At 49.6% G+C, this 13,835-nt stretch overlaps 1 protein-coding gene across 2 annotated transcripts; it reads left to right on the top strand.

Annotated features, from left to right (window-relative positions):
* The first annotated feature begins 5,571 nt into the window (after positions 1 to 5,571).
* Gfus (GDP-L-fucose synthase) lies at positions 5,572 to 10,776 on the top strand. 2 transcript variants are annotated; one of them, XM_075959573.1, is made up of 11 exons: positions 5,572 to 5,661; positions 6,343 to 6,499; positions 6,825 to 6,939; positions 8,606 to 8,734; positions 8,821 to 8,894; positions 9,021 to 9,154; positions 9,280 to 9,344; positions 9,590 to 9,656; positions 9,786 to 9,865; positions 10,084 to 10,183; positions 10,453 to 10,776. In XM_075959573.1, exons 2-11 carry the CDS (start codon positions 6,354 to 6,356, stop codon positions 10,506 to 10,508), a joined length of 966 nt encoding a protein of 321 aa, XP_075815688.1. In that variant the 5' UTR covers positions 5,572 to 5,661; positions 6,343 to 6,353; the 3' UTR covers positions 10,509 to 10,776. The 2 variants fall into 2 exon arrangements, with proteins under 2 accessions (XP_075815688.1, XP_075815689.1); XM_075959574.1 differs by lacking the exon at positions 5,572 to 5,661 and adding an exon at positions 5,676 to 5,727.
* Positions 10,777 to 13,835: the final 3,059 nt, after the last annotated feature.

The raw sequence follows: 13,835 nt of genomic DNA, 5'->3' as shown, positions 1-13,835 counted from the left end.
ACCTCTGTGTCGTCTCTCTAGTCCTAGGTTTCGCTTCTAATGTATTGTTTTAGTTAAGAGTTTCTATTGCTGTGATGAAACACGATGACCAAGATGCAAGTTGGGGAGAACTATGACTCCATCATAGTCCACCCTTGACAGAAGTCAGAACAGGAGCTCAGACAGGGCTAGAGCCTGGAGGTAGGAGAATCTGGCTGATCAGGGGCCATGGAGGGGGGCTGATTACTGGCTTGCTCAACATGGCTTCCTCAGCCTGCTTTCTTACAGAACCATAGTGGCATGGGCCTGGGACACTCCCCATTAGTCACATGCCCCACAGGCTTGCATACAGCCCAGTCTTAGGGAGGTGTTTTCTTAATTGAGGTTCCCTCCTCTCAGATGACTTTAGCTTGTGTCAAGTTGACATAAGACTATTCAGCACATATACTGTTCTAAAAATTGCATAAGTCTACAGAAGGTCTGTGTTGGCTCCTTCACTGGAGATGTCAGCCCCGCCGTGTGCCAGTGGCCAAGGATACCGCCAATGAAACTCTGTTCCGGTCAACTTTCTGGAATCCTTTGGTCCCACCTGGATAGAAATGATGTGTTGAGGCAAAAACAAGTTCTTCAAGTATTGACCTTTGAGTACCCAAGGCCTAGGGGTCGCACAGGCAGAACCACTTACTTGTAGCTCCAAGCCCGAAGTGGAATTTAGAAGCCAGAGGTTAAGTGTTGTTGACACTTAGATTAATGCCTTACTGCTCTACACGGTAAGCACCAGTGACCCTGGCATTCAGCAGCAGCCGCAGTAATCCTCAACATCTAGTAGAAGTGTGTGGTGGCATTGGGCAGCAACTGTTAATATTACACCACCTGAGTCTCAGGCTCCCAGATCCTTAACTCCTACAGAGGCCAGTGTTTCCGTCCTGACGAGCCTGGGAGCTTTGGTCCTTTCAAAGCTTGTCAGCTCCCTACAACTCTGGCCACCAAGGCCATTTCCCACCTCCAGTCTGTCCCAGCCTCTGCTCCCTGCTAATGGCTGCTCTTTGGGACAGTCTAGATCCCACTGTCACCACCACCACCGTCCTCACTACCATTTCCCTGCTCCACAGCTCTTCCTATGACCAGATAAACCTGCTCTACTCATGATTAAAAACAAAAGTAGACAAAAAAAAAAAAGACCACTGGAGAGAAGCCTTTAATTGGGCTTCTGGTTAGAGCACAGGAGAGTTTTCACTCAGCTGTCTTGGAAAACAAACAGGTAGCCTGCTCATACAAAAGGATGTTTGAACCAATTGCAGAAGTCTTTAACTCAAACAAAGGATTTTGTGCGTGTGCCGATTATACTACAGTCCGTGGTGCAAACAAAAACTGCACCAGTCATGGACCTTCTGTTTGACTGCTAAGTAAAGTCTCCCTGTCTGGTCAAGTTGAAAATGGCTGTCAGTGTTCATCTGTGTGGGTCAATATTACACAGGTTAATATTTTTACATTGTATGGCAGCCACACATTGAGCCAGGGTCTCAAGCCATAGGTCGCACCTGAGGTGGTCACCTAGCATTTACAGACAGACTGTCGCCAGGGTCAGGATATGCTAACGTTGTTCTGCTCCCTTTCTTGTAATTATGGGAAGAGGTTTTAATCTAAGCTATGTGACAGAGCAGCCAGAGTTGCGGACATTTAGCCCCGCTACCCCGGAAATGCTAATGAACTTCCCCCTCAATTTACCTGTGGATATAAAAGCTGTTTTGAAAATAAACGCGGGTGATCTTCAGGATTTAAATGAACCCTGAGACTCCCTTCCGATATTTCTGTGTGAACTGTGTCTCAATTATTCCTGTGCCTCCACGCCAGTCCAGAGAGATAATCTATGTTGGGGTTGGACCCCGACAATCAAGGTGTGTGTGTGTTTATGCATGTGCAGGTGCACATGTGTGCATATGTCTGGCAAGAAGGCAGCCTTGGGTGGCACTCCTCTGGCACCATCCACTTCTATTTCAAACAAAAGACAGGGTCTGGAGAAATGGCTTAAGAGCACTGGCTGCTCTTTCAGAGGATCCAGATTCAATTCCCAGCACCCACAGGGTGGCTTCCAGCCATCCATAACTCCAGTCCCAGGGGATCCAACAGCTTCTTCTAGCCTTCTGGCCTCTCAGGACACACAACAGGCAGGTGGTGTACAGATACACATGCGTGCAAACACCCGTCCACATCAGATAAGTGAGTAAATCAATAGTGAAAGACAGAGTTTGTCACGCTGCTCTGGAACTCACGAAACAGGCTAGGTTGGGTGGCCCACAAGCCCCAGAGAAGCCTAGGTCTCTGCCTCCCCAGCAGGGCATGCCTTTTTTTGTTGTTGATGGGTATTTTGCTGGCATGTATGTTAGTGCCCACAGATGCCAAAGGGTCACTTTTTAAAAACATGGGCTCAAACTCTGTTCTTTGTGCCTCCAAAGCAAGTGCTTGACTGAGTTACGCCCCTAGTCCCAACTCAGGCTTTGAATGGCCAAAGGGTAGGTGCAAGCTATTCAAAACGTGTAGTAAGTAACCCAGTGCCTTCTGAAGCTGGACTTGTGCTTCAGCAGCAAGCGGAGTCATAGTGTAGCTTCTTCAGTTGTCTGAAGTCTTTCAACTGTTTAAAACCTGTCACAGTAGACAGGCGGTGGTGGTGCATGCCTTCAGTCCCAGCACTCAGGAGGCAGAGGCAGGTGGATCTCTGTGAGCTCAAGGCCAGCCTGATCTACATAATGAGTCCCAAGACAGCCAGGGGGTACACACAAGGAGAAACCTTGTCTCCAAAAACAAAACAGCAAAAACCAAAACACTGTTGTCACAAGTGTAGTTTGGACAGAGAGAGGTTGCTTAGCTGACAGTTCTCCACTCTAGGAAGCTAGGCACTATAATCTAGTACTTGTCAATTAAGGATTCAATTCAGGACCCCCACCCAGTATCTTACTTTATTTACAGGAAAAATAAACATTAGAAGGGATGATTAGTTGTGAAATATTAGTTGAAGACGTGTTACATTTGATTATGCTGTGTAATATTTGTTTAATGATGCAAAGATGTGTCGTATTCTTCTATGTTGTATTTTTTTAACTCTGTGAAGCTGTGTTACTTTGTCTGTCTAAAACACCTGATTGGGGGCTGGAGAGATGGTTAAGAGCACCGACTGCTCTTCTGGAGGACCCAGGTTCAATTCCCAGAACCCATATGGCAGCTCACAACTGTCTGTAACTCTAGGATCCAGCACCCTCACACAGATATACATACAGGCTAAATCACCAATAAAATAAACAATTAAAAAAAACCCACCTGATTGTTCTAATAATGAGATGAATGACCAATAACAAGGCAGTAGAAAGGAGAGGTGGGGCTGGAATGCAGAGAATAAATAGAAAGAGAAGAAGAGTAGAAAGAAGGACCCTGCCAGGCAGTGTTGGCATAAGCCTTTAATCTCAGCACTTGGGAGGCAGAGGCAAGCGGATCACTGTGAGTTCCAGGCCAGCCTGGTCTAAAAAGTGAGTTCCAGGACAACCAGGGCTACATAAAGAAACCCTGTCTTGAAAAAGCAAGAAAAAAAAAAAAGAAAGGGAGGAGAGGAGGACTCTAACCAGGGGCCTGCCATCCAACTACACAGCAAGTCATGGAGTAAGAAGTAAAAGGTATATAAAAAGGTAAAAGCCCAGAGGCAAAAGATATATGGGATAACATAAGAAAAGATGGCTAGAAATAAGTCAAGTTAAGACTAGACATTCATAAGAAAGAGTAAGTCTCTGTATGATTACTTTTTGGTGCCCTCCCCACCCCCCAGAGTAAGAGTTAAAAAAAAATACCAACAACAGTTAGTAGCTGGGTACTTGCCTTGGGTGGATCTCTGTGAGTTCAAGGACAGCCTGGTGTACGTAGCTAATTCCGGGTCAGCCAAAACTACATAGTGACAGCCTGTCTCTAAGAAGAGGGGAAGTGATTACAGTAAAGCTTTATCATTATTAAACAATATGGTAACAGTGCTAAGCTTGTGCCCAAGGACAGTTTAGACAGGGTCTAGGACTAAACCTCTTCTCTAGAGATAACCAGCGCTGAGACTCCCTATGCATCTTGCCAGTCAGGCTCAGAGGAGCACTTCGGAGGCTCCAGCAGACTCAGCATAACCCCAGCTAAAACTGCCCTAAATTTCTAGAAAATTTAAGTAAGGCCTTCTACTCTCCAGGGATCTTTTTCCACACAGCAAGGTCTTTGAAAGCCCCGAACGTCATCCCTTTGAAATAAAATAAAAAAAGATGGGTTCCAAGTCTGTCAGTGTGGGAAGTTGTCCATGCTCCAATAAATGACCCTACACCCGTGCTCATGCAAAACAACCCTAGCTATATTCAATGAGTCATTTAAAAAGACATAAAATTGGGAGGGGACTCATTCAGAAGAAGGGGCTCAGAGGGAGTGGGGGGGTAAAGAAACTGATGAATGTGAATTAAATGAAAATACATCGTATCTGCCTATTAAATTATCAATCAGTAAATAAGAGATGTTGAAGCATTCCACTCCAGAGAGAGGCTCCTTAAAACTTGGGAAGCAGACAACTCACAGGTCTCAAGAAGTCCCTAAAACCAGATTCATAAATTATATAAGCAACAAGGACAGCTGAGGAGGGGGGACCGGCCCAGCTAACCGCAAATCATGCAGAGAGCGCCAGGATTTCGGCTTTCCGAAGTCTTCATCATGCTGGGGTGGGCTCTTTAGTAATGTAACCCCAGTGAACTCACTGGTTCCCACAGTTGAAGGGAATTTCACAGAGCAGTGACTGACCCGCTCGCCATTCCTGTTGGAGTTGCTTCCATCTCTCTGGCCACGCTGGAACTCCTTGAACTCTGCTGCAACCTCTTTAACCCACTGGAGACATCCTGTAGGCTACACGCAGATGGATAGATTCACTGTGTAAAGTATAATCTGTAGCCTCAAAGCTAATAATCATAGTAAAGATTGGAAATACAGTAACTTGTGTTTGCTTCAGCTCGATATCAAGGGAAGCAGGACTACTTGGCATGTCGCTCCCAGTGAAAGCACTATGCCGTTTGAATTTATTACTGTCCAATAAATTCTGATATTGTGGGAAAAAACGAAGTGTGCCAGTTCTTCCACAATTTATTTGGGCTTGGAGGGTTGGCAAATGCACCTGCCTGTCGAGCCATATCCTCAGCCCGCGCCTGTGAAACACACAACTGACCACCTAGAGGCCAGGCGGTGGTGGCGCAAGTCTTTGATCCCAGTATAGACAGGGAAATCAGTGAGTTCGATGCCAGCCTGGTCTGCAGAGCAAGTTCCAGGACAGCTAGGTCTGTTACACAGAGAAACCCTGTCTCAAAAAAAAAATACAGATTCCTGGCCAGACCACTCCTGCGTTGCGAGATCGGTATCCGTACAACCACCAGAGCGTGTTTGGTTTTCAGCTTCGCGGTTCTGGCGGCCTAAGCAGAGCGCCCACGCCCCGCCCACAGAACTCGGTTTCCCAGAAGGCTGAGGCCCAGAGAACATTTCCCAGAATTACCCGCGCTGCTCCGGTGCATAACCAAGACTTCATTTCCCAGAATTCCTCGGGAGGGCCTCGCCCCCTCCACCTGGACCGCGGGTAGCTGGAGAACTGTGCACCGGAAGCAGCTCTAAGACTGGTGGAACCTGGAGCAGGTGAGAGACTCCTGGGTGGCCGCAGCGCTGCAAACCAGGGACCCCACAGGCTCGTTGGTCGAGGCTGTAAGAGTGCGTCTGGCATAGGAGGTCTTAGTGGGCTTGGACTGGGTGGCCTGCGAGGTAGTGGACCACTGGGTGTAGGGGCTGAGCCCTCGTTCATCTGGATGGTGGCAGAGCCATGAGACTGGTACAGAGCCATCCTGCAGGAGCATATTTTCAGCGTCCCGAGGCCTTCGAGCGTCCTAGAAGAACTAGGCTTTCCTAGGCCATAGACTATCAGCTCAGCACTAGTGGGTACGGGGGGGGGGGGTCCAAGCACGGGTACTGCCCCTTGTCTGTCTGTAGAGGTGAGTGTAAGACGACAAGCAACCGCTACGATCTTTGCTCAGAGCTGCCAGCCCTAATCTTTCAGTCGTAGGGTTGAGATGTATCTCTCCTCTGCCTAGTAGAGTCATGGTTGGAACCAAGCTACTTTGGTTTGGATAGCAGCCAGCAAGGAACCTGTGGTGCCCAGGGCAAAGGACTTCTTAGGGGAACGGAGCAAGGTGTGCCCGGCAGGCCATGGTTGCTCCTCCTTGGGAGTTTGACTCTGTGCCTGTTGTCCATTGGCTCATGAGAATGGGGTGGGGAGAGCAGCACATCCTGTATCCTCCTTAGCTCTCACGTTTGGCCCTCCAGGTGCAGCCACAATGGGTGAGCCCCAGGGATCCATGAGGATCCTCGTGACAGGGGGCTCTGGACTGGTGGGCAAAGCCATCCAGAAGGTGGTTGCAGATGGGGCCGGCTTACCTGGCGAGGAATGGGTGTTTGTCTCCTCCAAAGATGCAGATCTGACGTGAGTTGGAGCCGTATTCAGACCCAGCCCCTCCTCCTGGTCCCCTCTCCAGGCTCCCTGAGGCTAGCAGGAGCCCTCCTTGAGTCTTTGCCCTCCCTGCCAGGTGACTGATCTGGCTACAATTGCTGGTTATGCTAAGCAAACATCCTCCTATAGTTCCGGGTGCCCACACCCAATGCTGGCTACAGTCCTGAACTTGGCTACTTGTCTCTTTGGCTGCCCTTCTAGCCTTAGACCCATCCAGTTTCTCCACCCACTGTCCAAGTTCCCAATTCCTGATTTCCCTGGGCCTCATCAGGCCCCCTAACATCCTGGCTTCCCTCAGGGATGCAGCACAAACCCGAGCCCTGTTCCAGAAGGTACAGCCCACCCATGTCATCCATCTTGCTGCAATGGTAGGCGGCCTTTTCCGGAATATCAAATACAACTTGGATTTCTGGGTAAGTTGGGATGCTGGGGACAATAAGCCTTGGGAGCCCAGAGCTTAGGTCCTTGGAACTTCCGCAGAGTCCTAAGAAGTCCTTGAGGACTGGTTTTGCACAGCCCTGGGGTCATTTGGCCAAGTGCTGACCTGCAGGCTTGAGAAGCTGAAAGAGCCAGCATTCCACACTGTGTAACTGGAGGCAGGTTCCTGCTTACTGAGCCTGCTCAGCTGCCAGATCCTTCAACTCCCAGGCTTGGGTCATTCAGCTCCCTGAATCTACCAGCCACTTCTGGATGCTGGAGAGTCTCTAGCATGTGCTTTAGGAAGAAGGGCAAAATATAAGATCTCTGCTTCTGCGAACTGGGCTCCCAAGAGTTGGTCCACCTGCCTCTGGGCAGTGACTTTGTCCTGGCTGGCCTGACTACACACTGCAGTATGGAAAGGTTCCCACCAGATTTGCTCAAGGACCCCGTCACCCAAAGTTCTTACCCATCCCAGTGTTTTCAACAAACTGCTTGGTCACTGCCTCTTTCCTGTTCTTAGACCAGTATGCCTCATAACAGTTTAGGGAAGAGAACTGGAGAGAGGCAAGGCAAGGCACTAAGACGTAGAGCTGGGCATGACTCCTCTGTAGTTGGGATTGGGGGCTACTTCTTTGTAGTGGGAACCCCACGTACAGTTTTCCCCATCTCTACCAACTGCCCAGCACTCAGTAGCCCTGGAAATGCCATTCTGGCATCCACACCCAGGCAGAGGGCAGGATCTTCCCGTGTCCCTAGAGAATGGCAGCTTTTATAAGGTCAGTGCTGGGAGGCTTAGCCTTGTTCCAGAAGTGTGGTGATGTTTGTTTGTGCTTTAACAACTAAAGCTTGCTTGAAGATCAGATTGCAGAGCTCTGCAAATTCAAGGCCACCCTGGGCTACAGGAGATTGGTCCAATCTGAAAGAGAACCCGAGACAGGCGTGTGATTCCCAAGCACTGGGATTAAAGGGGTGAGCCATCACTGCTTGGTCTCACAGCACAAACAAAATCTTACCACACAGAAGCTCTTCAGATAAATAGGCACAGATAGTGCTCATATCTGAGCTAGGCTATGTTCCCATGTCTCTCCCTGGAGGAACAGGAAGGAGCTTGAGTCGTTCATGGGCAGCCTAACTGTAGTTGGTTTTTTAACTCTTTGGGGGCCCGCCACCCAGCTCCTAAATAAATACACGGAGACTTGGTTTTCCTTATGAATGCCCAACTTAGCTGGGCTTGTTTCTAGCCAGCTTTTCTAACTTAAATTATCTTGTTTCTCTTTAACTATATTTTGCCTCTGGGTTTTTTACATTTCTTTATTCTGTATATGTTTCCTTCTTTTTTACTCTGTGACTGGCCTCTGGTGTCCTCTCCTCCTTTTCTTGCTTCTTTCCTCTTCTCTTTTTCTCCTATTTATTCTCTCTGCCTGGCAGCCCTGCCCATCCCTCTCCTGCCTAGCTATTGGCCATTGAGCTCTTTATTAGATCAATCAGGTGGTTTAGGCAGGCAAAGTAACACAGCTTTACAGAGTTTTAAAAAATGCAACGTAAAAGAATGCAACATGTCTTTGCATCATTAAACAAATATTCCACAGCATCAATGAATGTAACACATCTTAAATTAATAACCCACAATATCTAACCCACCTGTGCTACCCACTGCAGAGGAAGAATGTGCACATCAATGACAATGTCCTGCATTCAGCCTTCGAGGTGGGCACTCGCAAGGTGGTCTCCTGCCTGTCCACCTGTATCTTCCCTGACAAGACCACCTATCCTATTGATGAGACAATGGTGAGGCACAGGGCCTCCTGGGGCGGGATCTGAGGGTGTGGGCGGAGCCAGGTGGGGGTTCTCAGTGTATCTCCTGCTCCTTGTAGATCCACAACGGTCCACCGCACAGCAGCAATTTTGGGTATTCGTACGCCAAGAGGATGATTGACGTGCAGAACAGGTGCTACTTCTTGGTCTTGCCCAGGCCTCCCTGGAGAGGGGAGGATGAACCCCTGGGTTACGCCTCATTTATACAGTTGCAGAAGGAGCTGGGGACACAAGGTCAGGAGACACTGTGTCTTTGTAGGGCCTACTTCCAGCAGCATGGCTGTACCTTCACCGCTGTCATCCCCACCAATGTCTTCGGGCCTCATGACAACTTCAACATCGAAGATGGCCATGTGCTGCCTGGCCTCATCCATAAGGTGCACCTGGCCAAGAGTGAGTGAAGCTGTCCAGCACACGCCCGGCGCAGGTTACCTGCCTGAAGGGGCCCTGGGCTCAGCTGTGGGGTGGGCGGGGTGTTGGCTCTGGGTGCAGAGATCTGACCCCTGCCCCATCTGTAGGTAATGGTTCAGCCTTGACTGTGTGGGGGACAGGGAAGCCACGGAGGCAGTTCATCTACTCTCTGGTATGTATAGGGGCAGCATGGTCATCCCAGAAGGCTGTGTGGGAAGTGGTGGCATAGGAAACAGTCCTTGAAAAATGCCAAGTCCCCAGGGGTGCAACTTGGGTTCAGTAGGAGAGAGTATAGCCTGGGTGAGAGGCCTTCATCCAGGGTGAACGCTGGCTGTGCCCCCAAAGGAGCAGTGCAGCCTCCCCACTAGGGGCATTTGGTACTCACTTGTGGGTTTGACCTAAGTCTCTGACCTCCAGGACCTGGCCCGGCTCTTCATCTGGGTCCTGCGGGAGTACAGTGAGGTGGAGCCTATCATCCTCTCAGGTGGGCACTCTGCAGCTGTGCTTTCCAGCAGGGCAGGACCCATGTCTACCCTGACGAGTGGGAGCAGACATGCTCCTAAGGGTCTGGACAGGGAGGCCTGACTGACTGCTGGCCTGTGGTTCCCCACAGTGGGCGAGGAAGATGAAGTGTCCATCAAGGAGGCGGCCGAGGCTGTAGTGGAGGCAATGGACTTCTGTGGGGAAGTCACTGTATCCTTTGACTCCAGGGATGGGCTGACGGTGGGGTACTGGGGGGTACTGTGGCTTCCCCTTATCATGGCCAAAACAGCACCATTTTGTTTCTGGTGGTGCTCACCCTGGCAATAGAAGGGGATCTGCTATGTCCTGGACCTGTTCCAGGAAAAGACAGGTTCCGGGTAGGGCAAATAGGTAGTTTCTTCTGCTATGGCCTTGACGGAGGTGTCCAGTTTGATTCAACAAAGTCAGATGGACAGTATAAGAAGACAGCCAGCAATGGCAAGCTTCGATCCTACTTGCCTGACTTCCGTTTCACACCTTTCAAGCAAGGTGAGCTGTCCTTCCCAGAACCCTTATCCACCCCAAGCTGTGCTTGCCAGCCTGCTCTGGACTTCCTCCCTGTTCCCTGCAGTGGGCTCAGCCTCCGTGTGAGCCTCCATGTGAGGCCCTGCAGGCTTGATTACCAAGCCCTCCTCAGAGGCCATATCCACTGCAAAGTTGGGCACTGTAGTTTAGGGTGTGTGGGTGGAGCCTCCTACCTCTGGGGAGGGTGGGGAGGGTACGTGGTGTCACCGCCTCTCATCTGTCTGCCTCTGCAGCTGTAAAGGAGACCTGTGCCTGGTTCACCGACAACTATGAGCAGGCCCGGAAGTGAAGCACGGGACAAGCAGGTGCTCAGCTGACAATGCCCAGTCAGTGGTCACCTCAGATCTTGCCTAGAACTGAGGCTAGCATCCAGCAGCCTAAGCCACGTGCTGGCCTCTGCCAGGCGGCTCCATGTAGCTGTCCGGTAGGGTCTGTGTTTATCCATCCTCGGGGAAAGGCCAGACCAACACTTTGCTTGTCTGCTTCCACCCCAACCTCTGCATCCATGCTGGTCCTGCTGTCCCTTGTCTAGAAACCAATAAAATGGATTTTCCTAAGCCTGGGCTCAGAAGCTGTGTCCAGCCTTCCCCTCCTTACAACAGAGCCTTCCTAGCTTGTCCAGTCCTGGGGCCCACTGTTCCCGTGTGCTACTTTGCTCCTATGAGCTACTAGGTCCAAGGCAAGAGTCCCCATGTGAAGGACCAGAGGGTACAGATGTGGGTGTCAGGTAGCAGGCAGTGTAGGTCAGATGTCAGCGGGCTCAGGTATAGGGCAGGGTACCTTCCTAACAGTCTGGATCTTTTTTTTCTTAAAGGTTTATTTAACTTTTTATTTTATGTGCATTGGTATGAAGGTGTCAGATCCCTTGCAATTGCATCTTCAGACAGTTGTGAGCTGTCATGTGGGTGCTGGGAATTGAACCCCGGTCCTCTGGAAGAACAGTCAGTGCTCTTAACTACTGAGCCATCTCTCCAGCCCCCAACAGTCTGGATCTTATGCTTAGCCCTTCCACTTGTGGTCACACAGACCTCTCTGCTTCAGACTTGAGGACCTTGGTGGATCTCAATTTGGACAGATTTGGGCCATCAGGGGACACAAGGATGGACCTACAGGGAGATTGGTGATGGATGATTTACACTTCACAAGGACCCCGGGCCTGGGCTTGTTAGTCAGCTGTAGCCACTTGAGTGGTGATATGGACTTTCCTATGTTCAATGTCAAGATGGTCAAATCCAAGCCAATTAGAGCAGCACAGGAGGCTCTAAGGGTGCTACAGGTAGAGGCAAGTCACTTTGGGATTGCTTTTTGTAGCTTTTATTTTTATTTTTTTTAATTTATTTAAGTATACAGTGGTCTGCCTGCATATGTCCCTGCAGGCCAGAAGAGGGCACCAGATCTCATTACAGATGATGTGAGCCACCTCACCTGTGGTTGCTGGGAATTGAACTCAGGACCTTTGTTAAGTGTGGCCAGTGCCCTTAACCTCTGAGCCATCTCTCCAGCCCGCTTTTATTTTTCGTTTTGTGTTTGTTTTTCGAGACAGGGTTTCTCTGTAGGTTTGGAGCTTGTCCTGGAACAGCTCTGGGTCATTTCTAGGCTCCCATCCTAGATTCCACTTGGCTAAGACTGTTAGGGTTTTTCCTTGTCCGTGATGACTGAGACTGGAAGCTACAGGCCCCTCAACTCCTCTCAGTCTTGAAATGGAGCTACCACTGCCTCTGAAGACTGGGGAGAGCAGAGGTGAGCATTTATTCCCCAGACTCAAGAGTCAGCTCCAGGAAGGCAGGAGTAATGATGGGCACCTGTGTAGTACGTTATGACCACCAGCCACATAGCTGAAGCTATGACAATGGGCTGCTGGACAAGTCAGAACTGTTATACATGCATATACAGTGATTTGTAGACTGGGCTACAGGATGTGCTCTGGGTAGCCCAGCAATGACTAATACTGGAGAGGCCAAGAATCCAGTGATTGTTCAGTGAGGCAGGATGGATGCCTCAGCAGCGCCAGCCTGGCCTGGAGGCCTCCCGGAGAGTTGCCGGTCTTCTGTGTACTGTGTACATTGGGATCCTAGATGGACTTGGTATTAACACACAGACAAAAAGAAGGCACTGCCCTGATTTAGGGCTGGTCTTCCTGCTTCAGATAATCTTAAGAAAACCCTGCGTAGGCTTGCCGGGGAGCTTTTGTTCTAGTTAATTCCAGATGCAGCCAGTGTAGACAACTCAGCTCCACATCCCTCCCCTCAGAAACCACATCCATTCTACCCCACTGCCTTTTCCTCAGGTGATCAGTCTGCCTGCTGCGGTCTCATTGCTTGCTCAGATTTCCTCATCCTAGGCCACCCTTCCTATACATTCTGCCTCTCACGTCCCAGAAATGCTAAAGATACCCAATTGTTTTCCACATTCACTAATCCTTGATGCTCAGCCTGCATCTGAGGCCTTTTGTCTTCCAGCAGGACAGTCCACGGCCTGCCTGGTCTTTCACCCTCTAAAGCAGCAACTGCTGGCCTCTCCGATGTTGTCCTGCCCAGTGTCCCTCTGACTCATGCCTTCCTAGTCTCCTCTGCCCCCCCATCTTCGAATTTCTTTTAAACTTATTCCTCTGATGAGAGACCACAGGGTTGCGGGGGGACCAGGGCATTAAGTATGTACTCCTCCAGCCCCCAGAAAGAGCTGAGCTGATCAGAACCTGCGGGACACTCACACCTGTCTAATGCCCACCAGTCTGTGCTAACTGCATCATGTCAAGGAGCACATACTCTGTCCTAAGAATCAGAATACCTTGAGCACACTGACTAGGCAGCATGCATTTCCAGCAGGCCAAGTCTCAACCAGGTGCTGTTGGTTGCAGCCCAGAATATGAAAATTCCTTACGATCTTGTTCCTATAAATGTCCCTTATCCCCCACCTCTCCATGTACATTCCTGTAGATTTTTGTCCCTGTATATAGTAAGGATTCTAAGTTCCCTGTGTCAATCTGCTTTCTACTGTTACTAAGACAACTTGTACCAAGGGGAAGTTTTGTTTTGCTTTAGTCTTTAGCTCCTGGCTTTCCAGGTTTCCACCATCAGGCAGACTCGTGGGAAAGATCAGGGAACACAGCTCTTCACCTCATGCCATGCAAGAAGAAAGGACTGTCTATCACATTCCAGCTGTGGCAGGCAGGGGACACACAAACTTTAACTGTGGGACCTCACAGTCCAAGGACAGCATTGCCCTTGTAAATTTGGTGGTGGACTCCTAAGTACTGTGTTCTATTTTGCCTAATTTTAATACACTAAAAACAATAACAACAAAAACTTGGGCAGTGGTGGTGTATGCACTTAATTCCAGTCCTTGGGGAGGCAAAGGCAGATGGATCTGAGTTCAAGGCCAGCCTGGTCTACAGAGAGAATTCCAAGACAGCCAGGGCTACACAGAGAAACCCTGCCTCAAAAAAGCACCCAAACCAAAAGTCAGCAGCAACTACCTTTACCCAGTTTGTAGGAAGTCTGTGTATACTTTTGACTCGAAGTTACTTCAGTAATAAAGTGTAGTAGTTTGAGTTGGGACCTTGATCATCTGGTCAAAGTCTTGTGCCTTTGTTCCCCTTTTGTGCATACGCTTGTTT

This window comes from Microtus pennsylvanicus, chromosome 2 (genome assembly GCF_037038515.1).
Source record: "Microtus pennsylvanicus isolate mMicPen1 chromosome 2, mMicPen1.hap1, whole genome shotgun sequence".
Taxonomy (NCBI): Eukaryota; Metazoa; Chordata; class Mammalia; order Rodentia; family Cricetidae; genus Microtus; species Microtus pennsylvanicus.
The sequence above is the reverse complement of the archived record's forward strand: the minus strand, read 5'-3'. Positions and strand labels throughout refer to the sequence as shown.